Source organism: Primulina tabacum, chromosome 16 (genome assembly GCF_025594145.1).
Source record: "Primulina tabacum isolate GXHZ01 chromosome 16, ASM2559414v2, whole genome shotgun sequence".
In the NCBI taxonomy this organism is placed as follows: Eukaryota; Viridiplantae; Streptophyta; class Magnoliopsida; order Lamiales; family Gesneriaceae; genus Primulina; species Primulina tabacum.
This window is the reverse complement of record NC_134565.1, coordinates 6,558,900-6,586,475: the sequence shown is the minus strand read 5'-3', so window position 1 is coordinate 6,586,475 and position 27,576 is coordinate 6,558,900. Positions and strand designations below refer to the sequence as shown.

The 27,576-nt window shown below is 37.1% G+C and overlaps 1 protein-coding gene across 1 annotated transcript; it reads left to right on the top strand.

Moving 5' to 3' along the window:
* Positions 1–5,568: 5,568 nt before the first annotated feature.
* LOC142528774 (uncharacterized) lies at positions 5,569–17,302 on the top strand. The gene is given in 10 exon segments (XM_075633932.1): positions 5,569–5,722; positions 7,308–7,693; positions 7,781–10,332; positions 10,407–10,558; positions 10,637–11,563; positions 11,565–12,539; positions 12,735–12,783; positions 12,873–13,117; positions 13,261–13,368; positions 16,776–17,302. Coding segments are annotated over 9 exon segments (5,412 nt in total). The 5' UTR covers positions 5,569–5,722; positions 7,308–7,503; the 3' UTR covers positions 16,990–17,302.
* Positions 17,303–27,576: the final 10,274 nt, after the last annotated feature.

Sequence of the window (27,576 nt, the reverse complement as noted above, 5' to 3'; positions counted from 1 at the left end):
GATGAAGAGCCAAGCTGACCAGTTCAACTGAAGCAGCGAAATCAGTTCAACTGACGAGCCAACTGATTTCACCAAACCAGTTCTAGATCAGTTCAACTGACCAGTTCAGAACATCAGTTAGGAATCGATCAATTTCAGAACACGACAAACTTATTCAATGGAACCCAGTTGTGCGCACTGAGGAAAAGATGTTGTCCAGTCAAAGGATAATAATAGACGTTGTACCAGTGCTTAAAGTCAAAACGCTCCAGAATGGTTGTCTGAAAGTACAGACTCGTTTCGAGGAACGAATTCAAATTGTAACGTTCATATTTGATGAATCTTGGTGTACGGTCACATTGCCTCTATAAATACCAGACCAAGATCATCAATATACAAGTATGTGGAAAAGTATACATGTGTGTGAAGATCAGAAAAGAAAAATAAGGCATGCCAACTGCTTAGAGTAGAAGAAAAATTTTTAGTGTGTGAGAACAATTTTCGTGTTGTATTCATATATCAATTCTCACATACGCACACACACAATCACTCACAAATACATAGAGTTGAGCTTATTGAATAGCTGAGTGAGTCTTGCACAAAGACGTTAAACTCGTGTATATAGTCTTTGACACATATACATTAAACAAGTGTTGGCTGAAAGGTATTGCCTTCAGTCTAGGCTAGGAGTTCAGTTAGGCAGTAGAGTAAGTCCTAAGCTGAGTGGGCTTGTACAAGGTGTTGTATAAATAAAAGTCTTCTAGTAGAACCTACTCGAGGTGGTAGAAGGGGTGACATAGGAAGCAATTGAAGTTCTCTGAACATCCATAAACTTATCTTGTGTATTTAACTGCTTAACTTTCGTTTTAAAACTGATTTGATAAGTTCAATTCTCACCATAACTGAACTGATACAAGCTCGAACTGATCTCTCTTATTTCAGTTATTCAGTTTATACAAGTTAAAAGTTTTAAACTGATTAGCTTTCTTAACGAATGATTATTTCGAGTATTTTTCGCTTGCTTTAAAACCAAACTCAATCTAATTTATCGGTGTTTACATTCTTAGAACATGAGCTATTGCAACTCATTGAGAATATTGTGTCTGAAGGTGCCCAAAGCGATCCATCATATTTATTGAAAAATATTTATTTTATCTTGGTCGTCTCCGTTCTCCTTTCCCCAGCCTATTATCGAATATTTCGAATAATATCTTCAATTCTCATGAAATCATGCCATCAAATCATGCAATCAAAATTTTACTCATATAATATGCATCATGTAAGAATTTAAATCAATTAAATAAAACAATTAAGCAATTTAAATCTTTTGTATGCATGTGGTTTATGTGTGTTGGCTTTTGGACGTTACACTTTGGCGCCTGCAGGCGGTTCGATGCTAGCTTAGGCTGGCGAGCAGGGTTTGGAACATGGTCCATGGATGGCTAGGGTGCGAGAGAGTCGGTGGTTTATTAGATGGAAGAGTCCTAGTCTAAATAGGATCCTAATTAAGCGAGGAGGCGGTTGTGGCTCTTGTTCATGTGCGCAAAGGGCTGTTGCATGGGCTACAGGCCTAGTCAGCTAGGCTAGGCGTGGTCAGTAGGGTCCTTAGCGGGTCTAGTCAGGGGCTGGGCCAAGGTGGCTCGGCCATGGCTCGGTGCAAACGAGCAAGGGTTCGAACTTATGGTTTAGGACAAAAGGGTTCGAATCATGGTACTCGGGGGCCGATTCATGGTTCATGAGGGTAGTTTAGGTATGAAAAGTTTACGTTTAAAGCTTGAGAAGAAAATATTGAGTCTTGAATTAATCCGGGATTTAAACGCTTCATGAATTAGTAATTAAGAAATTAAATCGAAATCCTCGAGTTTACGTTAAATAAAAATATAAAAAATTAAATTTAAGCTTAAATAAATATTTGGGATAATATCGAGTCAATAAAAGTAAGAAAAAGTCAAAATCGAGAATTTTAGGGTCGAAGGACAAAAAGGTCATTTTACACCTGGGTAGTACAAAAAGGTTTGGCAGTGTCCTGAGGGATCATAATGCACGTTAAATGATATTTTAAAACATTTATGATAAAAATATGAGATTTTATGATTTATGGTAAATCTGTGCAATTTTTACTGTTAAAGTGTTATTTTACAAATGTGGAAAGGACACGATATTTTATAAATAAAAATAAAAAAAATATTTTGAAGGATGTGAATTGACTATGACAAAGAAGATATGATATATGATTCTTGAGAATATCGTGAGGGAGAAGACCCCAGAGAGAGCCCGTTTAAGAGAGAAGGCCCCAGAGGGAGCCCAACGATCGTATTTCCATTTTATGTCGGTGACTATTGCCTGTCCCCATGCGCAATGATGACCTAAGACTGATCAGTCAACCAGAGGATACAGCTATTCAATTTCAAGGATCAAACTTCACCCAAAACGATAAAGGATTGAAAGCTTTACGATTTGACGATTTATGATTAAATTATGGTTACAAATTTATGCTAGCTTATTTTGAATAAAAGTATGATTTTAATGCATGTGCTTGTATATATATTATCTGTTACTCATGTTTAGAACATGCTGAGTCATTAGACTCACTAAGTTTGAATGTTGAAGGTGAGGATGAGGTCCAGGAAGGCGCTGACGCTTGAGTGAATCGAGGCCGGCAGTACACTCCGGAGGGACATTTATTTTCCGCATTAGCTTGATAATCGATGTTTTGAAATAAAGAGTTTGATATTGATTTATTATAGATTTTTATGCTTAATTTTGAAGTTAGTTTTGATCATGTTAAAAGATGGAAGTTGGATTCTTGTTAATTGATTATTTAGGGTTTTTTATGCACTTCAAATTTTAAATGTTAAATTAAGTTTTTGGTTATGAAAACGTTGAGTTAATTTAAATGTGAAGTTCAAATTTTTTCTTCAAAAAAAAATTTAGTAGGATTTTAAAGTTAAAAATTAGAGGACGTTTCATCTTGACTTGGACCTACTGCGCCATTGGTTAGAATTTTTTGCACCTACTCCTGCCCCTTCCTCTGTTTTCGAGATTTAGAGCAGAACTTGATGATGTTCCTTCACCCAAATCTATCATACGAACTTCTTCAGCAAGAATTTGATCTCTGACATAATTGAATTGTAGCTTTCTTTTTTCCAACAGAATTGCTAACCGCTATCTGCATTGGTTCCCAAACATTTGGTAAAAACGTCAAAAGAATAAGTGCACAAATCTCATCATCGAAATTAATTTCAACCCATGTTAGCAGAGAAACAATCGTGTTGAACTCATTGACGTGTTTAGCAACCGAAGCACTTTGTCCCATTTTCAAGTGGAATAACTTTTTCATGAGATGTACTTTGTTGATTGTAGATTGCTTCTAGTACATGTTCGATAAAATGGACATCATCTCTTCTGTGGTTTGTGCCTCCGCCATGATATGTGCTACATTATTCGTTAGGGTCAATCGTATTACACCTAACCCCTGTCGGTTAAGGAGCTTCCAGTCATCATCCTCCGTCTTTTCCGGTTTTTTTCGTGATAGAGGTTGATCCAATTTCTTGCTATACAGATAATCTCTAATCTGTAACTGCCAGAACGAATAATATGATCCGTTGAACTTGTTGATTCCCGGTCCCAATCCATCATCTCCCGCCATCGCTTCTCTAGCCTTAGCAAAAAATCTAAAAATCTTTTTTGATGTGGAAGATCAGACAAAGTTGCAATCCACATAACATAGTCAAAATTTTAAGAAATTTGACAACAAAACTCTGATACCATTTGTTGGGTAATTACGCTGAAACGATGGTTATAATGATGATAATATATTACAAAATGTGGAATAAAATAATCAACAAGAACACAAAGATTTTACGTGATTCACCCAATATAGGTTACGTCCATGGAGCTACTACAAATCTTTATTATAGGGGGAAATATTACAAGTGTATACAACTGTCAATCTCTCAAAATCCTAACCTCGAGCATAACAGATAAAATATTTTCTCTAACTCACACAAGAATAACACTCAATTTTGTTATTATCACTTGAGTTGCTCTCTTGAACTTGGGATGCTTAGAAAGCTTAGATGTGATATCTAGCAAATGAGCAAATATATATAGCACTTTTCAAATGTGGAAGTCAGATGTAAATTCAAACTTTGCTAGCTACCATTTGGACGGTAGTGCGAACGTTCGCATTGGACGACACATGTGAACATAGGCACAATTTTCTTGCCTACAATTTTGGTCAAAAAATCACATGTCCAAATCTTAATAAATGCTGATTAAAATATTTGAAAAGTAGATATAACTAATTGATAACAACAACAAAATTGCTTGTCACTAATATTTTTAGGGCAAAAATTTGAGGTTTTTATTTCATTTTTTAGCATTATGTACTATATATATCACTTAAGATTATATGACGACATAATTTATCTACCAAATTATTTAGTTTGTCCACAGTTTATGTGCTTAAAATAACTTTTTATTTTCATCTATCGAGATATTTTCTCTTTTTAATTTTATTTAGTTATTATATTTATTTGAAATCCATATCTAAATGATTATCCTCATATTCCTGCTCACGTGATCTAATATCTATAAAAAAATTTATTTGATTGTCAATTTGCTTACCATATTTTGAGATTTTTATTTTTAAAAAAATATGTTAATCATCAGCCAAACCTAATAGTGGAAGAGACTAATTGAAAATACAAAAAAATTCTCGTGAGACCGTCTAACGAGTCATTTTTGTGATACGAATCTTCAATTTAACCCCACATAAGAAAAACAATATCTTATATGTCAAAAATAGATGTCTCACGGATACAAATTAGTAAGATTATGTTACACAGACCTATTCAAAATATGACAATATTTTGTGAAAATTGATATAGTATAATTCTTGAAATGGTATATTTATTTCAATTTCAATTCATTTAAAAGTATAATATGTTCATCTTAAAAAACTATGATTTATTGTTATCAAAATTGTCAAACGGACCAACGGTTTTAGTCAATCTATCATTTATACGGGTTATGATATAACCAACCCATCCCGCCTATTTGATCAACCAATCAATTTTTAGTTATATTAACAAATTGACCCATAATTTGTTGAGTAGGTCTCTTGTGAGACGGTCTCACGAATCTTTATCTGTGAGACGGGCCAACCTTACCGATATTCACAATAAAAAGTAATACTCTTAGCATAAAAAATAATATTTTTTCATGGATTACTCAAATAAGAGATCCGTCTCATAAAATACGATCCATGAGATCGTCTCACACAAATTTTTGCTTAATCTGTTATAGCCCCCCATTTAATGAGGCGAAACAGGATAGAGCGAGTCAACCCATCATTTGGATGGGTCAAAAATTATTTACCCGACCCGTCTATTTGCCAGCCCAATTCGACAGACTTGATTCTCTGATTGTTACGGAAAAAACCACATTTCCAAGCGACGTGGATGATTTTCATTGGGAGGGCCACCCGTTTACCATGGAGTTCTTCCCAATCAAGCGCAGCCCTCGCTTCGGCGATCCCTAGCCTCAGCCTCCGCCCGAACCTAGTCTTGCCTCGCATCTGTTCGTTGAAAATTTCGCTTCACTTTATCTTTCACATTTACACAGCGCGTTCATCTCTCCTTTTCTCCGATTCAAAACCCTAGAACTTAGATTTCTACCAAATCAAAGATCGCCATCGGGACTCCAGATTTTCTCCGCTCATGCTCATCCAGATTTTCTCGTTAGACCCGTTTTTCTCCCAATCTCGAACCCTGTTCCTCTGTTTTCTTGATATATTAAGGTAAATAAATGAGTGTTAGGTGGGTGGGGGGTTGATTCAGTAACGTGTATAGTGACACGGAGATATCCTGAATATGGCAATTTTTGGGGCGTGAGCTATGTCCTTGTGTTTCCAGCTGTTGTAATTGTTTTGGTTCAATTGTCTGCAATTGATGATTTGCGTTGCCTTGTTATGTTGAGTTTTTTAAATCATGTTTCTGAATTTTGTATTATCATGCTTAGGAGCTGGGCAATCTCGGCTGCACAATTGTTATTTTTGCCTGGGTTATTTGGAATGTCATGTTTGTTTCTTGGCTAATGAAGGTCGTTTTCCAGTTATGGAATTATGACTACTTAAAATCTAGCTCAGTCTACAGTTAATCCTAATCTCTGTTGTTGCTGTATGAGGTTTTACTGTTCTTCCGCATCAATCTTTGCTTAAGGAGCAGAAAGTTCCGAAAGTTTGGCTGTTTTATGTTGGCCATGTATAATTTGTTCCCTCATCATAATTCATTTGGCGTTTTTTGGTTGAAAGATCACAGTTCATTAAAAGGTCTATGATTGAAAGGAAGCAATGAAAGTTGATAAATTCTAGTTGTAACTTGTAACATTAGTGTGAGTCTGTGACCTTTTTGATAGGTGAAGTAAAATATGGCCCATCTATTATTGGGATAGCAAGAAACCTGTTTTGATACTTTTGCTATTTCTTTTTGTACTGGGGAGTCATTTCAGTTTTCAGAAAAAAGCGAAAAGTCTTTTGTTATGTTAAACCAAAAGTCCAAACTCCAAACTGAAGCACATTAGAAGCAAGTGAAATATTTCTCCCAGCCAAAAGTTTCTATACTAGTGAGGGGCTCTTTAAATTTGTTGAAGAATGTCAGTGATCCATGGTATGATTAATGTTAGAATAACTATTTAACACTGCTATTTCTGGAGCTTAGTTCTCACTTTAATGAAATGATTGCCTATCAGTCATTAGTAACAAATTGTCCATTATGTCCTTGTACCCATTGGTATTATTTGGTTGGAACTTTGAAGGCTTAGTGTTTTAGACCACGCGGTCAGTTATTAGTTTGTCTACAAAAACTTGAGATCTGTATGCTCACGCAAGACCTCTTTGACTGTGTATGAGTGTAAATATTAGTGCCTGCGAGTTTTTTTGTTGACGATTATCATTTTCTTTGTCTTTGGAAGTGCATATTTTACCATTTTCTTTTGTTTCCATTTGAGAACATTATGAATCTATGCCTTGTTAGCGGCAACTTTTCTCCTCTTCGATTACTTGTTCTCAAGACCACCAAGATCCAAATCACCTAATGCATGTCCACTTTTAATTCGATCATTATTCTTTCCTTGATGATGCACAGAGCTGATATTTTACCAACTATCATTATCTCCTCTATTAAATAATGGTTGTCACCCCTCAGTAATTTCAACATTCATCATTTACTACTGCATATTTTTGTTCTTATAGACTGCATCTAGTTTCTAAAGTGGTATTTTGTTATTTTTTTAATGAGTGAACTCTTGACTGCTCATATCAGTAGGTTATATGAAGGTGTAGAAGTTGGCAAGGATTGACAATTAGTTTGCAGGAGAATTTGGCGTGGCCATAAGTCTTCCATTTTCACAGCTATAAAATGGTGGCCAGTATCCAATTCTGATATATCAATATTGTAACATACGCATACCAACACGCATACCAACACACAATATCTGAACAATTTTGTGCAACAACCATCTATGCCTGGCAACGAATTTGGAGACAGGGTTCACAATTTTTTTGCGCAAGACAATACATTTCAGGTCCAGCCTGAATCACTAGTGGTCGAAGGGAATTGGCCAGTGTTGAGCAACAATTTTTGGATTGGCAGCCAGAGACAAGCTGAAGCACTACATTCGAATAACAAGACTTATAATATACAAGATCCAGGTATTACTAGGCTGCTTGAGCATCACTTTTTCTAACATTTATTTCCTTCATAACCACTTCAATAATTTCTCTGTATCTCATGAACAGACATTGATAGAGGGCAAGAAAGCTACCCTTTCCATGTGACGCAGGGCTTGAACTTTGCTCAATCAAATGTGAGGGCTGATTTTAGTAAAAGTCAGTCCCTAAATGAGCAGCCAAATTTGAATGGCTACATGTTTGGAAATCAGTTTCACCTTTCTAGACAGAATGCAGCAAACTTTTTGGCAGTGGATACAGATTCTGAAACACATCATGTGATAACCTCAAGAGGATTTTCTGTTCATGAACTACAGCAAGGGAGTGGAATCGAAAATGGGGCAAAAACTTCGCTTAGGTCAGAAACATCTGTGCCTTCTGTAAGTTTGGATCTATTTGGTGGTCAGCAGCAGATGAGCCAACATCAATCAAGCATGTTACTGCCAGTACAGCACCAGCATCCTGGTATCAATAACATGCAGCAACAGCAACAACAGCTCATGATCAGGAAAATGCAAGATCTACAAAGGCAGCAACAATTCCATCCCCTTGAGATTAGGCAACAGAATCATATTAATCAGGTTCCGGCCTTTATTAAACAAGCATCTGGCAGCCACTCCACTCCTATTGATGGCAATCTAGTTTCTGATTTACAGCAGTATCCCTGGACAACTGACGTTGGTACAAACTGGATGAACCGTGGTTCTCTGTCCATGCAAGGACCTCAAACTGGACTAGTTTTCCCTCCGAACCTTGGCCAGACTCAGCATTTAGTGGATTTGGTGTCTCAACCTGTTGATCAATCACTTTATGGGATTCCTGTTTCTGGTTCAAGGGGTTTGAATGCAAACCAATATCCTCACAAGGTGAATGATAGATCTCCAATTCTGCAAATGTCAACCCCTAGCAATACTCTTCAGGGTAATCATAACTTTTTTGCGGATCAGGTTGGTGTAAATGATGATGATTCCATTGCGAGACAAAAATTTCAGAATGAAAATATCATTGGACATACTTCTAGTCAATCTTTATTTACTGGACCGATAGATATTGGCAGTCTGCAGCAAGTGAATTCCATCCAAAGAAATGCTCCTCAGGACTTTCTGGGGAGGCAGGAGCTAACGATTCGACCTGAGACCCCGAGTGAAAAATCTATGAGGCCAGCTGTTACATCCTGCGATGAGGTTGCCCTAGATCCAGCTGAAGAAAAGATTTTGTTTGGTTCAGATGATAACATATTTGCTGCCTTTGGTAATGCTGCTAACATGTCTGGAGAATCTGGCAATTTGTTTGACAATGGTGAAACTTTGAATGGTTTTCCTTCTATTCATAGTGGCAGCTGGAGTGCTCTTATGCAGTCAGCTGTTGCAGAAACTTCTAGCAATGATATGGTTCCCCAGGAGGAGTGGAGTGGTCTGATTTTCCACAATGTTAATGGTTCTTCAGCAAATCAGTCCCCTTCAGTTCACAACAACAATGTTAAACGACAATCATCTTTGGTTGATAAAACGCGAATGCCTTCAGCACCTAGTCCTGGATCTATTCCCCATTCTGGTGATAGCAATGCAAATAATGTCACAGGATTCAATCTCCTTGGACACAGGTTTCTGAATGAGCCTGGTCAAAGAGTGCCAAATGAGGTGCCTGAAAGAATTATTTCGTTGGAAGAAGCTAACAAATGGTCTAACTATATTCCACCACAAAAATCACTCGCTGAAGATAGTCAAATCTATAGAGATGCCTCTCAACGTTCTCCCGAAGCTGGGATGAGCGCTATGAAAATCTCCTCACCTTGGGTGCATCAACAGAGTGGTTCTCAACAACAATCAAACGGTAGGAATACTCCCGTAGCTATACCAACTGCAGGAGATAGAGGGTTAAATGTTCATCAGGCAGAGAAGTTGTCTCAGAATTCAAAAAGTAATCAATTGAGGGTGATACAAGGAGAAGCTGTTGGAGGTTCTTTATGGAAGTCAAATTCTGTTTCTAGATCTGCTACTGAATTGGGTCATGCTAAACCAACAATTGGAAATCCAGAAACGAATAAAGTTACCCTGAGTTTAAATGATGCTGCTCCAGTTGCTAACTCATATAGTGTGGGGGTAGCTGATGAAACCAATCCATTTTTTCATGACAGTCATAAAATTAATCAGTGGAAGAATAGCAATTCTTCTACAATTTACCAAGGGGGTAAAGATTTGGGAAGAACGCCGCACCAGGCTATTGAACAAAATCAGGGTTTGGACTCTTTTAGCTGCGAAAAGGAGGAGGTTCCAAGACGCGAGATGGAAAATTATGACATGAAGGAAAATTCTAATGATAGCCATCGCTCCAACTTGTCTGGGCACACTTGTGGTGGCTTCAGAGAGACTGGATCAGGTCCAAGTGATTCAAAATCTTTGCCCCCTGCGAATCAAAAGTCAACCAATCAGTTATTTAGGAAAGTTTCTGTTCCTCGTAAATTTCAGTATCATCCCATGGCGAATTCGGATGAGGATGCAGAACCTTCCTATCACCTGAAACAATCTACCAATTTACAGGCCATGTCGCAACCAAATTCCTATCTTGACCAGTCAAATTTTTTGCTTCAGTATCCAATAAATTCTAAAGTAAATGAAAAGGTGATTTTATAAATTTTAACAATGTGATTAGTTCACACCTCGGAAAGTAAAATTTATATGTCGTTTATTTACAGGGGCAAGGGCAATCTTCCGAGCTTCAAAAACACAATAAAGTGACGAATGAAGAACCACCTCATGGTGGTTTACCTGGTTATGCACCAACTATGTCTGTTTCCTACACTCGACCCTTTGATTCATTCTCCCCAAACACAGTCTCTTCGTCAGGGTACTTCATTTTTTTCAATTATTTTCATACTAATTATACATATTATGATCTTTTTTTGACATTATCTATTCAATCTAGCCAAAACATGCTGGAGCTTCTTCCCAAGGTCGATCAATCTAGGGGTCATGATGACACGATGCACTTAAGTTCTGAGGGTAAGGTATCCCCTCAGTTACCTGATGCAGAAAAAGTTGATGGGACTGCTGGTTTCTTTCAGCAAAATCAATCTTCTGTTTATCAAGGTTTTGGTTTGCAACTTGGTCCTCCATCCCTTCAGCGGGGACAGATTCCTGACCACTCAGCTTCCCAAAAAGCTCAAAACACGGTTAGTTCAGTGCCTATTAGTCATGCTACAGCAGAAATGGGAGAGAGAGGCCAACGGATGGTCACTACATCTACAACTCAATCTTTGAATTTTCCTAATGGTGAATTCCAAGCTGAGTTTAAAAATAACAGACCTGCAGTACCTCCACGACATGCTGGGAGCAATGAGAGACTTCGAAACTTTCAAGAAGCATTTAGTTCAGGTCCTCCACATGTGAGTCAACTTCAAAATCAGCAAGTAATGAGGTCAAGTGGAAAAATCAATATGAATCAGGATGTCGACTCATCTTTCAGCAGCGATGTTTCAAACAATATTCAAAGAGGATCCATGGAGAAAGTTTTGCCAGATACTCCTGGAGATATTAAAAAAGCTAATGTTATGTCGTCGCGGGGTATGACCCAACAGGCTGGTCCTAATGATTCAGTACATGAACGAGGTCCAACTTCAACTGCATCAGGCAGGGATCCATTTCATGCTTCTCAGCATTTTAGTATGCAAGGTATATCTCATCAGGGAAGTCCCCTCAATGCATTACATAATTTAACGACCAATGTCTATACCAATCAACATTCTTTGGGCTCACAGTACCAGAAAGCATCGTCACAATTTCCAGACATAACCCAACCAAATACCGAGGGAACCAAGTTCTGCTCCCCTGTCTCAAGGCAGTATGAATGTTTGCAAAGTGCGTGATCTGCCTTCTGACTTAAGATCAATATATGTGAATTCTTCTGGTATTGTTGATGGGGAAGAGCAAAGGTCGAAGGAAAGTGCTGGACAGTCATTGTCATCAGTCAGAGTTGACCCATCCAACAAGAATCATTCCGATGATTCTCCCGCTAATTTGTCTTCAGCACAGAAAAATATTGAAGCCTTTGGTCGATCCCTGAAACCTAATTCCTTCTCTCATCAAAATCATGCATCACAGAACCAAATTAATGCCTTGAAGGATGCAGGGGCCGATCCCAGCTGTAGGGTCTCAAAGAGAATGAAAGGACCTGATGATTGCTTAGATGTCGATCGAGTAGCTTCGACAGCTGGGCAGCAAAATGATCACGGTCTTGTACTTGGAGATTCTTTGGGTTCAAGTACTGGAGTTCCTTCTGATGATTTAAGGATGCCGAGAGTCCTTTTATCAGCCGATGCCTTGAACATAAACCCTTCGCAGCAGGGAAACGTAGCCCCACAGGATATTTTGTCGCGTGGTGCAAATGTGTCTCATAGCAACTCTTCTACTGATTATACGACCTCAGTTAGAGCTGAATATCCTGAGGTTAGCCCACAGATGGCGCCATCCTGGTTCAATCAGTACGGTACTTTTAAAAATGGGCAAATGTTGCACAGTTATAATTCGCATAAATTGATCCCCTCAAAGTCAGGAGAACTTGGAAAGTCTCTGAGTGTAATGGATACCCTTGGCTCAGAGGACAAAGGTACTGATGCCCCCACAGATGCATGTCATGTTTATACCACCCATCAAACGTCTACCTCTACATTTGTAAACGTGCCTTTGTCGTCTGGTCGCTTATATGAACTGAATGCCACTGATCAAAATCTTGTGATATCGAGACCTAAGAAGCGTAAGACTGCTACTTCTCAGCTTCAACCTTGGCACAAAGAAATAGCAGATGGTTCACAAAATCTTTCGACTCTCAGGTGGTGATCATGAATCAGTTTCTCACTCATTCTTTTATAATTTTTTTTCCGTACAAAGTTGTGTTTATGATGTCAGTGAAGCATCAGGACTTAATTATGTGATTTAGTATTATGTTGGCAGCCCTTTTTAAATTCTTCAGATGTGTCTTGCTCTATAATTTAATTTGTTAATCTGAATAAATTTGCTGCATGCAGTGTGGCAGAAACAGTGTGGAGTCAAGTGGCAAATCGTGTAAGGGAAAAGGTCTGTTTGGGTGGTTCTTACTCTGTCTTCATTCGGACTTCAATTCTCCCACGGTTCTCTGCATTTTTCTTTTCTTTTGCTGATGGCAGGTTGATGATGATCCTGAATTGATTGAAGATGGACCTCCTTTTCTTAGATCTAAAAGAAGGCTTATCTTGACAACTCAGCTAATGCAGCAGTTATTTTACCCTCCACCAGCAGGCATCCTGTCTGCTGATGCTAGTTTTAAATGTGTGAGTGTGGCTTATGCTGTCTCCAGAACCATGCTGGGAAATGTCTGCAGCGCGGTTTTTTGCTCAAGTGGTTTGGACTTACCCCGTGATGGCGTGGAACTGTAAGAACTTATTTGAATATTCCTCTGGCGTTGCTGAATCAGTTTAAAGACTTGATCTTTCGATTTTGTCAGGTTTTAGGATATTTTTGATGAATTGATTCTCTTTTCTGATTGACTCTTATCTCATCTGTAAACTTTGTTAGACTTTCCGCTAAGGGTAAATCATCGGACAGAAATGTTGATCAGTATTCTGGAAAAGTTATGGAATGTTTGATGGGAAGATTGGGGAAGCTGGAAAATGATTTCCTGAGGTAAGGCTTTGCACTTATTTCTTGATTTTTCCTATATAAGGACTTTTACTTGATCTAAACGTGCCAATGCTTTGTGCGATCAAGTCTAATACATTTTTAGTTACTCGTTTCAAATGTGTTTTTTTTGGCTGAAAACCAACTTACTTACATTTTCTTTCAGCTGATTTGTCTAGATGAACCATTCTAGTTACTTTCCTCCCGACCTAGAACTTTTTTCGTATATTTTACTTATTGTGAAGCGTAATAATGACAAGAAAATTTAAGTTCTTAAATTCTATTGATAGAATAATTTATTTAAGCTATGGCACACTGTGTGCAGAAGCAGCTAGGACTAAAAATTGCATCTCTGCTTTTGTATAAAGATCCTTTCGAGGACAAATTATGAACTTCATCATGCATAAGTGTTAGATAAAATCAGGTGTTGCAGTCTTCACAGCTTATGCAATTTTTGTTTGTGACCAGTATCTGAAGACATGTGACAATCTAAACAGATCCATATGCAACAACACTGACTTGAAAGTATATCATTCTAATTTGGGGGATATAATATTTTGTTTAGTTTTGACTTAATTAGATTTCCTAATTATGTCCAGATCTTACATTGAATTGTTTCCTTTATATGTATGTGCGTTTGTAGGACAAATCAATATCAGTTAGCTTTTCACATTGTATCTAATCTAAGTCCTAAAAATCTGAACTTAAAAAGAATCAAACCCTATCAGTATAATGCTCCCACTAACTTCGAGTCACTTTTCCAGATATATGTCGGCCACCAAGTTTAGAAGAATGTGTTTGGATATATGGACTTTTTGAAAATAAAAAATAAAAAAGCACTTGTTTAACAAAAACTCTTTGTTTTTTATGGTACTTTTGAATACCTTTGTGATGTTTTGAGTCTTTCTTGAGTGCTTAAAAGTAGAAATCATTGGAGTGTTTTGTCTCGTAGGAGTGTTTTGTCTCATATTGTGAGATAAAAGGACATGTTTGAAATTATTTTGAGGGAATAATTTTATTGTGCACGTCAAATCAAATAAAATCCGTAAATTTTAATAAATGATACTTGAATTGATATTTGTGTGGATGATGATTAGGGGTGAGATATATTAAAAATTTGAAAATATGTTGTTAGACTAAAATGTAATATGATAAGATTGTCATTTTTCCCAAGTGTTGAGAAGCTGAATTAAATGTAACGATTACGTTGGAGGAGTATATACTAATGAAAATATATTTTGGGGGAGTAATAAAAGATCAAGCGATTGTATTTGATTTTATTATGGGAAGGAGAAATTGGTTTTCTAAAAGAAATCAAACCAAGTTTATGGAGTTTGGGAAAGCGAGATATTAGTTCATTTGATGATTCTGCTTAACTTCTTTTTAGCAGGTAAAAAATGATTGCTTCTTAGCTATTGTATTACAATATGAAATTGCAATAACTTTTTTAGACAAAAGTCTTTTAAGTAAAATGAATTTTGAAGCTAGGTACCCTTGTTCAAAATCGCTAAATAAAAGTTTTCAAAATATTTGATCAAAGCAAAGCAAAGAATCTCTCGCCTCTTAAAAGAACATCGGTTCCATCAAGTTGTGTATTTTGGGATATAAGCTTGTGATGATCCCTTTCATGATAGAAAATTTGACACGACAGAAAAAGGACTAGAAGTATTGATGTGAATGACAATCCCCATAGAGAAGAATGTTGGCAGTTTATGGAAGGTCTCAAATCTCAATAGAGAAATAAACTCTAGGTTATTAAGTTCAAAAGCAATAGAACCATTCTAGCTCCTATTTCTATTTCTCACGAATCTAGTGTGTCACTCTTGCCTTTTTTGCTTTCAATACATGTTATCATATGTGACCAGCGACATGAATTGCCTGTTTGTATTGAAAGAGTGACTTCTTGATAATGTAAAATGTGATTGCTGGATATATTTAAGAATTTAATTGTAAATAAGTTTATAAAAACAGCCATGTCATGTTGGGTTTTCGTAGGAGTTTGAATGGATGATAACATTTTTGACGGAGTAATTGTTTCCATGCTGCCAAAACTATCATTAGTTTTTTTTTAGCTTGAAGATGTGACGCTTGTTTGAGGGAGAGTTTCAGAAAAATTATATATCTAATTTGAAGTGAGCTGTTTTAATTTAGTAAACTTCTGATTGTTCAATATTATAATATATCTTGTATGAAATGCATAATTTTAATTGGAAGTGTGTTTGCAGTGTTTCTTTCATAACATAATACGCAGCTGACACTAACTTACAGAGTTGAGAGAGGCAAAGAGCCACTAGCATGCAATAAGTCTGAGGGATGAATCTTTTTTTTGATAAAAACTTGTCACTAGTTAGTCTTGGATAATAGGAATCTAATGTCGCCTGAAATATTTTACATGGATTTTTTTTCCCGGAGACAATAAATGAATCAAGCTTTGCTTGCACATTTTTATTCAAATATTTTAAACAAACTAGTAAGTGCAAGTATAATTAAATCTTTTGAAGAATAACTTGTCATAATCGAAGTATTTTACTTAATTGAGCCTTATGCTCGAGTGTCAGACCTGATTGAGCAGGGGCAGCTTATTTTCATGTTCAACAGAACTCAAACACTGAAAGCATTTAATTGAGTTCCCAGTGGATGTCAGAACCCATAAAATTACTCAAACTTAGCTCAAACTTGGCTCAAACTTCATAAACTTTTTCGATCATGCTTGGCAGGGTTACGTTTGTTCACTAATTTCACATATGCGATATATATTTCATTTAATTTGTTCCTTTCATATTGCCAAACTTTCACATGCTAATTATATTACTATTCAATGAGAAAGTGGAGTCAGGTTATTGACAGCATCCATCAAGACCAGTTTACTCAAAATATAACAGAATGTGATACACTTCACTGACTATTTGATCTTATTCTGTTGTAATAACTCTGTCGTGGAGTCAGAGATAGAAGACTATCTGGATAACTGGCGTGGATTAAAATTTTACATGTTTCCGCTGCAGTTTTTATGTTTTGTACTAAATGAAAATGAAATTCAAGAGTAGTTTTGAGCAAATGGTTTGACAAAACCAACTTGGTTTTCCAGTTTTATCAAAATTTATGGAAACCTATCTTCTTTCCCGGCCTTCCCTTGAAAATTATTCATCTTAATTATTTCCATTGCCATAAAGAACTCTTTGTTTACTGAATTTAGCTTAACTTTATTTAAGTTTTCTAAGCATTTCCAAAAAGTTTCCGGAGGTTTGATTAAATTAGTAGATTTGATCTGGCTGATGTTGTTTCCTATCTTGTATTAGTACTTTCCTTTTTCAACCTTTCCCGGTCATGCTCTTTTCCTTTTCTTTAACTTTCATCTCTTGTTTTTTTTCCCTTCTGCCACATTCCCACTGTATTTGGTTTCTGTTTTTCAGACTGGAGAAAAGTTCATCAATATTCGATGTGAGAATGGAATGCCAGGATTTGGAGAAATTTTCTGTCATCAACCGACTAGCTGAATTTCATGGTCGAGGGCAAACTGATGTATCTGATACAGCTCCTTCTCACAAACCTTTGCCACAAAGATATGTAGCCGCTATCCCCATGCCTAAAAGCCTCCCAGACAGGGTACAATGCCTATCACTGTAGTAATTAGTTGATTTATTTGATCATGGAATTACAGTATGTTGGCACATGATGTTCCCTGAAATGGAAGCTGTTTAATCCGTTCGATGTAGGCCATTGATGTGTCATCGAGATTTACAAGGTTAAATTTCTGTATATTTATTGAACTATACTACATTTGGGTACCCTGCCATTTTTTGCCAAAAAGGGGTAGTGAAAATGTATTCCGGCATTATTGTTTCAAACATGGGAATACACTAAAGCTTGTCTCACAATCTGCGACTTAAGCCAATGCTTGTGCCCTTCAATTAGGTTCATTTTATATGGAACCAATTATGCAAATAAATTAGGCCAAATATAATTGATATTATTATATTCGAGTTTGAACTTGACCTGGTCACGCGAGTGTTGCTCTGATTCCATTTTGATCTCTTACCAGCTGTGGAGGGGGTTGAGTACTTGTTTGTGTTAATTAATGATTTGAATTTTACCATTCTACCACGTTTACTGGCAGATCGAGGCTTTGCTTCTTTAAACTTCTATAATATATCACCCACCCTGGGTAAAACGATTTTAGTTGCTCTGTAAAACGGTGGCAAATGAGGCTTCTGAGTGAAACATGGCTGTGGGTTCGTAGTTTGGTAAAGGTACACAAGCACCCCTTTATCCACTTTTGGTTCATGTTTACTTTGAAATTCTTATATATCGTCTGCCGAAGTTGGTACACAAGCACCCCTTTATCCACTTTTGGTTCTTGTTTACTTTGAAATTCTTATATATCGTCTGCCGAAGTTCTCATCGGAACACGTTATCATCGGTGATATCTATGTACCTATAAAAGTGTGGATAAAAGACATTGTTTTTCAATTGTACAATGACAAAATTAACCTTCTATACACATTTCAAGAATAGAACGTAACTCATATATTAATTTTATCAAATAATTCATCTTTATAATACATTTAAATGTTTTATCCTTTTAATTTTCTCTCTACATTTTATTCCTAATGATTTTATTGTAATTTTGTAATTATATTTTTAGTGTAATTTTTAATTAAATAATAAATTATAGTATCACAAAAAGATATATGAAAAATTTATAACTAAGAATGTGCATTTCTTTACATATGTTGATTTATTTATTATTTTAAAACTTATTTAACAAGAAATTAATAGTCATCAATGTTAGTCTACAAAATATCGATATATAATTTTTTATCCATGACATAGAATTGTAAAAATAAAAAGTAAAAAAATTCTTTAGGAGGTTAAATTAAATATTATGAATTATATTTTATTATCAATAATATTATTTCATTTGTGTAATGCCTGAAGTAAATATCACAAGTTATGGATTTAGTAATGTGATATTACTAAATAATTAATGATTTTTAACGATAGAAATATGTGATATCTTGGTCATATGAAGTTCAAATGATTTGAAATTTGGATAGAACGTAGAACACCGAAAGATATAGAAGTTGCATGTTTTGAGTTTTGGAAAATTTGGTCGTTTGACTGGTCCAAAAGATATACCAGTGTTAAAATTTTAAATATTATATTATATTATTTTATTAATATAATATAATATTTATTAAAAAAAAAAAAAAGAAACGAGGATAAATTTGAAACTCACATTCACGTGAGTTTCATTCACTTTGGCCAGAAGAATTAACAGAGAGGAAACGGAGAGGTGAGAGAAAAGAGTTTTCAGATTTTCTTTTCGATCGTGGGACTTATCGGTTTATCCAATCGACGAACCGACTTCAGTTCTGAGATCGTTGACACGAGGTCTTCGATTTGAGGTATAAATTTTATAGTTTTGGTGATGTTTGAAATTCGTCGATTTCTGGAATAAATATGATAAATTGTTAAATCATACTGAAATTGAATATTGTTGAGTAGTGTATCATTTTAACGAAGTAGAGAAGATTATAGTGGTGTTATTTTGAATTATTCTTAATTTGTTTTAATTAGGGATTTTTAATCGTTGGGTTGAGATTGGAGAGTTGTTTGTCAGTTGTTATTAATTCTGATTATATATTCGGAGTCTACGAAGTATAGGCTACACGTTGATATAAAGTTTTCGTAATTTGACGGATGTTGTAAACTAGCCTATTATTTGATGTTAAATTAATTAGGGTGTATTTGATGGTAATCTTGTGAATTAAATACACCAGAATATTAAATTGTTGAACAATACGAATTTATAATCGAGTTTTATATTTTGTTGAATTAATTGTTGTTGGGCTATTTGATGTTATATATTGAGGCTGTTATAACTGTGTTGATACGGTGACGATGATCTGATATTTATTGTTGAATTATTTAGATACATCACAAGCCTCAGGATCAAAGAAATAGCCAGATTGTATATATACTCGATTATCAGGTACGTGTTGACGTACGAGCATATGTTGTTATTGTTTAGTATTGATGAATACTATTGCGTTGAACAATGATAAATCACCGGAATTGGGTGATTTGATATTATATTTGTTGTTTATTATTGTTGATGTTGTTGGTTATCGTTGTTGGGAGACGTCTCGTTGATGTTGTCACGTTGATGTTGTTCGTTCAACGATATTGCTGTCGCCGGAGTTGGGGTGCGACATATCGTTGATGTTGTTATTCGTTCGACGATATTGCTGTCGCCGGTGTTGGGGTGCGACGTATCGTCGATGTTGTTGTTCGTTCGACGATATTGCTATCGCCGGTGTTGGGGTGCGACGTATCGTCGATGTTGTTGCATTGTGATGTTGTTGAGATTGTTGTTGGCTGATTGTCCAGAAACGGCAAAGGGGGTATTTCTATTATGATTTCAGTTATATTTTCTGTTGTTAATATAACTGTTATGTATTACGATGATGATTGTTGTATATGCTCACCCTTTGAGGGCTGTTTCTGTTGGGCAGGTTACATGACTATGCGTGAGACATGATAGTGGTGAAGGACTAGGTGTGTCTAGTCAAACAGTCCTGTAGTTGATAGTAGATAGAGACAATATAGCTTATTGTCTTATTTGAGTTGTTGTGTATGTATTTATCGTACTGTTTCTGCTACACTGACGTAGATGGTGTGGTGATGGCATTATTTTGTCGTATATGCATTATATTATTACGTCGTCGAAAGGAAAAAATTTTATGCATATGACGTCACATGTTGCATGATTACGTGGCGAGGTTTGGGGCGCCACATTTGGTGGTATCAGAGCATATGTTAGATGTCTGTGATGGTTAAGAGTTGGGTTTGTGATGAGGGAGTTGGATGACGATATTATCTGCATGTGTCTGTGCATTTGACTTGTTATTGATGATTTCTCGATATGATTGATTGTTCTTTAGTTGCGTATACTTTCGTGCGAAAGATGTGATGATGATTACTGGATTGTAATTGTTAAATGTTATGATTAACAATTTGATTTCCAGTGATGGCAGCTTGAGAACAGGTACATCCACACGAGGAAACAGACGAGGTTGACAGTGGATTTGGACAGATAAATCCATTGCCACCTCCTCCTATGGGACAGGCACCTGCAGATCAGCCTTTATTGCCTGGTGAGTTGACTTTGGCACAGTTCAGCAGTTATCTTCCGCCGAGATTTGGTAGTTCTGAGACTGGTGAGCGAGCCGAGGAGTGGATTGAGAGGATAGAGCAGATATTTGTGACTGCTCCGTGTGCTAGGTCTGCTTGGTTACGATTGGCTACATTTCAGCTTTCGAGGAATGTATTATTGTGGTGGCAGACGACTGAGGCAGGATTGAGAACTCAGGGCCGTACTATTGATTGGGATGTGTTTCGGTCTCGTTTTCTTGATAAATATTTTTCTATAGCAGCCAGACAAAAGAAAGAGAAAGAATTTGAGGATTTGAGACAGGGTAGTATGTCTGTTGCTGAGTATGAGACTCGATATTCTGCATTGTTGAAATATGTGCCACATATTGCTACGAATGTTCATGCTAAGATGAGGCATTTTTTGAAAGGGTTGAAGTTAGAGTTATTTGATCGTGTGCAATCAAACAACCCGGTATCATTTGAGGATGCAGTGACGAGGGCTGAGATGGCTGAGTTAGTTATGCAGGAGTATGGGGCTCAGGGACGATTATCAGAGCCGACTAGGGAGTCATTGCGACCTCAGGGACAGTCTTTTAAATATCAGAAGGGTTCATCTTCTTCTTCAGCATCATCTGGGAAGCGTCGATTTGATTCACAACGTGTTGAGAGTCGTGGGGGCAGTTCTCAGTCTGTTCAGGGGCAGAGAGGAGAGTCCAGAGCAGTGAGATGTTATCGTTGTGGGGGACCTCATCTGATCAGAGAGTGTACACAGACCGAGATCACCTGTTTTGAGTGTGGCGGTGTTGGTCATCTGGCGAGACAGTGTCCTAGTCGTGAGGGACAGCGAGAGCCTAAGAGTGCTCGAGGTAGATCCTCAGAGAGAGGAGGACGACAGCCTCAGCAGTTTACACCACGACCTTCTAGAGGACAGTCACGTATGCAGGGAGCTGGTCCGCCTCAGGCACAGGTGTATGCTTTGACCCGGGAGCAGGCAGAGGAGGCACGAGAGGAGATGATAGCGGGTAAGTGTTATTTATGTTCTTATCCTGCTTATATTCTTGTTGATACTGGTGTCTCGCATACTTTTATATCGAAGAGGTTTGTGGTTGAGCATCATATGCGCTCGTCTCCATTGTCTATGCCTCTTTCTGTTTCGACACCTTCTGGAGTTGATATATCAGTTGTATCTATGATATCAGATGGTATTATTTATTATGAGGGCTATGAGCTGAGATCTGATATGATTATTCTAGAGATGACTGATTTTGATTGTATTGTGGGAATTAATGTGCTGAGTAGATATTGTGCGACAGTTGATTGTTATCAGCGGGTGGTATATTTTTATACAGATGAGAAAGAGCGTTGGACATTTTATGGGAAGGGTTCTCGTCCCCGTGTTCCGTTGGTATCTGCCATCCGGATGTCTCGGTTATTGGAGCATGGGCATGAGGGTTATCTTATTTATGCTGTAGATGTGACAGAGAAGAAGAAGGAGGTGGGAATAGAGGAGATACCTATAGTTGCTGAGTTTGCCGATGTATTTCCTGATGAGATTCCAGGCTTCCCACCAGTTCGTGAGGTGGAGTTTGGGATTGAGTTGATGCCAGGTACTTCCCCTATTTCTCGTACTCCTTACAGAATGGCACCAGCAGAGTTGAAAGAGTTGAAAGCCCAGTTGCAGGACTTGCTGGACAAGGGATACATTCGCCCTAGTGTATCGCCTTGGGGTGCACCAGTCTTATTTGTGAGAAAGAAAGATGGAACTATGCGGCTTTGTATCGACTATCGACAGCTGAATAAGGTAACGATTAAGAATAAATATCCCCTCCCTCGTATTGATGATTTGTTTGATCAGTTACAGGGAACCTCAGTATATTCGAAGATTGATTTGAGGTCAGGATATCATCAGATACGAGTTAGAGAGGAGGATATTCAGAAGACATCATTCAGGACCAGATATGGGCATTACGAGTTTTTAGTTATGCCGTTTGGATTGACGAATGCTCCAGCTGTGTTCATGAGTTTGATGAATAGGGTATTTCAGCCTTATCTCGATCGATTTGTTATTGTGTTTATTGATGATATATTGATATATTCCAGGAGTGAGGCTGAGCATGCAGGGCACTTGCGTTCAGTGTTACAGGTGTTGCGAGATAGACAGTTGTATGCCAAACTCAGTAAGTGTGAGTTTTGGTTGGATCGAGTGGTCTTCTTGGGTCATGTTATATCGAGAGATGGGATTTCTGTTGATCCAACGAAGGTCGAAGCCGTGTTACAGTGGTCTGCACCTACATCTGTACCTGAGATTCGTAGTTTCTTGGGTTTAGCAGGTTATTATCGTCGATTTATCGAGGGATTTTCAAAGATTGCTAGGCCTTTGACACAGTTGACTCAGAAAGGTGTGCGATTTCAGTGGTCTGAACCATGTGAGAGGAGTTTTCAGGATTTGAAGCACCGACTGACGACTGCACCGGTGTTATCAATTCCTACAGAAAATGAGAGGTTTGTTGTTTATACTGATGCATCATTACATGGTTTGGGATGTGTTTTGATGCAGGATCGACATGTTGTGGCATATGCCTCGAGACAGCTGAAACCACACGAAACAAGGTACCCTGTGCATGACTTGGAGTTGGCAGCCATTATCTTTGCCTTGAAGATATGGCGACACTATTTATATGGTACCTCGTTTACGATTTATACTGATCATAAGAGCTTGAGATTTTTGTTTACCCAGACAGAGTTGAATATGAGACAGAGACGATGGTTAGATTTGCTGAAGGATTATGATTGTGAGATTGAATATCATCCTGGTCGAGCCAATCTTACAGCTGATGCATTGAGCCGTAAAGTGAGTTGTACTGCAGAGGATGTGAGTCGTTTATCAGCTATGATGATGTCTTGTTGTTCCTTGGGATATGATTTTGATATCTCGACGACTCCTATCCAGGTATCTACCTTATTAGCTGAACCTGATATATATGGTTGTATTCGTGATGCACAGATGACAGACGAGAGAGTTCAGCGATGGAGGGAGTTAGTTTCTCAGAAACAAGATACTCGTTTTAGAGTGGCTGATGATGGCAGTTTGAGGATGAATGATAGATGGGTAGTTCCTGATATATCTGAGTTGCGCCAGGGCCTGTTGCGTCGTGCACATTGTAGTCGATATTCTATCCACCCTGGTGGCAAGAAGATGTATAAGGATCTACGCTCTCAGTTTTGGTGGAAGGGAATGAAACGTGATGTGATTGATTTTGTACGTCGATGTCTTAATTGTCAACAGATCAAAGCTGAGAGGAGAAGGCCGGGAGGTGAATTGAGGAGTTTAGAAGTACCGACTTGGAAATGGGAGCACATATCGATGGATTTTGTGACTCATTTGCCAAGAAGCACTGGAACTATTGATGCTATTTGGGTGATTGTTGATCGATTGACGAAAGTTGCACATTTTATACCCTATAGCATGAGTAGTACGTACTTGACGATGACACAGTTGTATATACGAGAGATTGTACGGTTGCATGGGATTCCAGTGTCTATTATTTCTGATAGAGATCCTCGATTTACTTCTCATTTTTGGGAAGGATTGCAGACTGCGATGGGGACAGAGTTGAGATTGAGTACGGCTTATCATCCCCAGACAGATGGTCAGACTGAGCGTACTATTCAGACGCTGGAGGATATGTTGCGTGCGTATGTTATGGATTTTAAATCTGTTTGGCAGTCATCTATTCCATTGGTAGAGTTTGCGTATAACAATAGTTATCAGAGTAGTATTCAGATGGCTCCATTTGAGGCATTGTACGGGAGACGTTGTAGATCTCCGTTATACTGGGATGATGTTGATCGAGCTGCAGTTACCGGTCCTGATATGATTCATGAGATGGAACAGAAAGTAAAGTTGATACAGCAACGATTGAAAGCAGCTCAAGATAGACAGGCCGCCTATGCCAATAAAAGACGAAGACCTTTAGAGTTTCAGCAGGGCGATCGAGTATTTTTGAAAGTTTCTCCTTTTCGTGGCACAGTGCGATTTGGCATGAAAGGAAAGTTGGCACCGAGGTATGTTGGCCCGTATGAGATATTGCAGCGGATAGGCACTTTGGCTTACCGATTGGCTCTACCTCCATCTTTATCTGGTATTCATGATGTGTTTCATGTATCGATGTTGCGGAAGTATGAGCCGGATCCTTCACATGTGTTGGATATTTCTGAGGTTCAGTTAGATCCTGACGTGTCTTATGTTGAGAGACCAGTTTGTATTTTGGATCGATCTGAACGAAAGCTTCGTAGTAAGCTTATACCGATGGTGAAGGTTCAGTGGGAGCATAGAGGTGTCGAAGAGGCTACTTGGGAGACAGAGCGGCATATGAGAGAGCTCTACCCCTACTTATTCTGATGGTATGACGTATCTTTATTTATGCATGTTATTACTGTTGTTGATTAATTTCGGGGTCGAAATTCATTTAAGGTTGGTAGAAATGTAATGTCTGAAGTAAATATCACAAGTTATGGATTTAGTAATGTGATATTACTAAATAATTAATGATTTTTAACGATAGAAATATGTGATATCTTGGTCATATGAAGTCCAAATGATTTGAAATTTGGATAGAACGTAGAACACCGAAAGATATAGAAGTTGCATGTTTTGAGTTTTGGAAAATTTGGTCGTTTGACTGGTCCAAAAGATATACCAGTGTTAAAATTTTAAATATTATATTATATTATTTTATTAATATAATATAATATTTATTAAAAAAAAAAAAGAAACGAGGATAAATTTGAAACTCACATTCACGTGAGTTTCATTCACTTTGGCCAGAAGAATTAACAGAGAGGAAACGGAGAGGTGAGAGAAAAGAGTTTTCAGATTTTCTTTTCGATCGTGGGACTTATCGGTTTATCCAATCGACGAACCGACTTCAGTTCTGAGATCGTTGACACGAGGTCTTCGATTTGAGGTATAAATTTTATAGTTTTGGTGATGTTTGAAATTCGTTGATTTCTGGAATAAATCTGATAAATTGTTAAATCATACTGAAATTGAATATTGTTGAGTAGTGTATCATTTTAACGAAGTAGAGAAGATTATAGTGGTGTTATTTTGAATTATTCTTAATTTGTTTTAATTAGGGATTTTTAATCGTTGGGTTGAGATTGGAGAGTTGTTTGTCAGTTGTTATTAATTCTGATTATATATTCGGAGTCTACGAAGTATAGGCTACACGTTGATATAAAGTTTTCGTAATTTGACGGATGTTGTAAAATAGCCTATTATTTGATGTTAAATTAATTAGGGTGTATTTGATGGTAATATTGTGAATTAAATACACCAGAATATTAAATTGTTGAACAATACGAATTTATAATCGAGTTTTATATTTTGTTGAATTAATTGTTGTTGGGCTATTTGATGTTATATATTGAGGCTGTTATAACTGTGTTGATACGGTGACGATGATCTGATATTTATTGTTGAATTATTTAGATACATCACAAGCCTCAGGATCAAAGAAATAGCCAGATTGTATATATACTCGATTATCAGGTACGTGTTGACGTACGAGCATATGTTGTTATTGTTTAGTATTGATGAATACTATTGCGTTGAACAATGATAAATCACCGGAATTGGGTGATTTGATATTATATTTGTTGTTTATTATTGTTGATGTTGTTGGTTATCGTTGTTGGGAGATGTCTCGTTGATGTTGTCACGTTGATGTTGTTCGTTCAACGATATTGCTGTCGCCGGAGTTGGGGTGCGACGTATCGTGGATGTTGTTATTCGTTCGACGATATTGCTGTCGCCGGTGTTGGGGTGCGACGTATCGTCGATGTTGTTGTTCGTTCGACGATATTGCTATCGCCGGTGTTGGGGTGCGACGTATCGTCGATGTTGTTGCATTGTGATGTTGTTGAGATTGTTGTTGGCTGATTGTCCAGAAACGGCAAAGGGGGTATTTCTATTATGATTTCACTTATATTTTCTGTTGTTAATATAACTGTTATGTATTACGATGATGATTGTTGTATATGCTCACCTTTTGAGGGCTGTTTCTGTTGGGCAGGTTACATGACTATGCGTGAGACATGATAGTGGTGAAGGACTAGGTGTGTCTAGTCAAACAGTCCTGTAGTTGATAGTAGATAGAGACAATATAGCTTATTGTCTTATTTGAGTTGTTGTGTATGTATTTATCGTACTGTTTCTGCTACACTGACGTAGATGGTGTGGTGATGGCATTATTTTGTCGTATATTCATTATATTATTACGTCGTCGAAAGGAAAAAATTTTATGCATATGACGTCACATGTTGCATGATTACGTGGCGAGGTTTGGGGCGCCACAATTTGTTTTAATATTGTTTTTATGAGTTAGTCACAGTGATTTTAAATTGATAATTATTTGTCTTTAGTGTGCTTCGCTTATGTAGATTATGATTTATACATTGATAAAATCCATAATTTGGTTGATTTTTAGGTTATTATGATTTATACGCGGTGTTTGAATATATAAATTTTTTAAAAATTTGTTTTAGTTCATTTTGTTATATTTATTATGTTCGTTACAATTTATTATATAACATAAAATCAACTGCTTGAATTTTAATTTGGGAAACAATTTTGAAAGTAAGTTATATAAGTTCTTATAAATCGTCTAATATGATAAGAAATTAAGCCCAAATAAATAACAAAATCATTCAAATTATTTTTTAGAAAATAAATTTTTTTAATTTTTATAATATAATTGATATTACGTGCACCGTACGTGCATCATACTAGTTCACTTAAAATGATCAACAGTTTTCTAGACCCACCCGCACAATTTTATGCAATAAAGCCATAGCCATGGCAGGACGAGTCACCATAACGAAAAATGGAGAATGTTCGCGGGCTTCTTGCCCCGTGTGCTTGAACGTACTTCAGGCACCCGACGATGACGATATTAGCAATGATACTAGCAGTGCACTTGAGTCTGTGGCACCCGGAAGATGTGAAGTTGCAGTGGGATATTATGCACAACAAGAAGCAATCTTTCATTCATA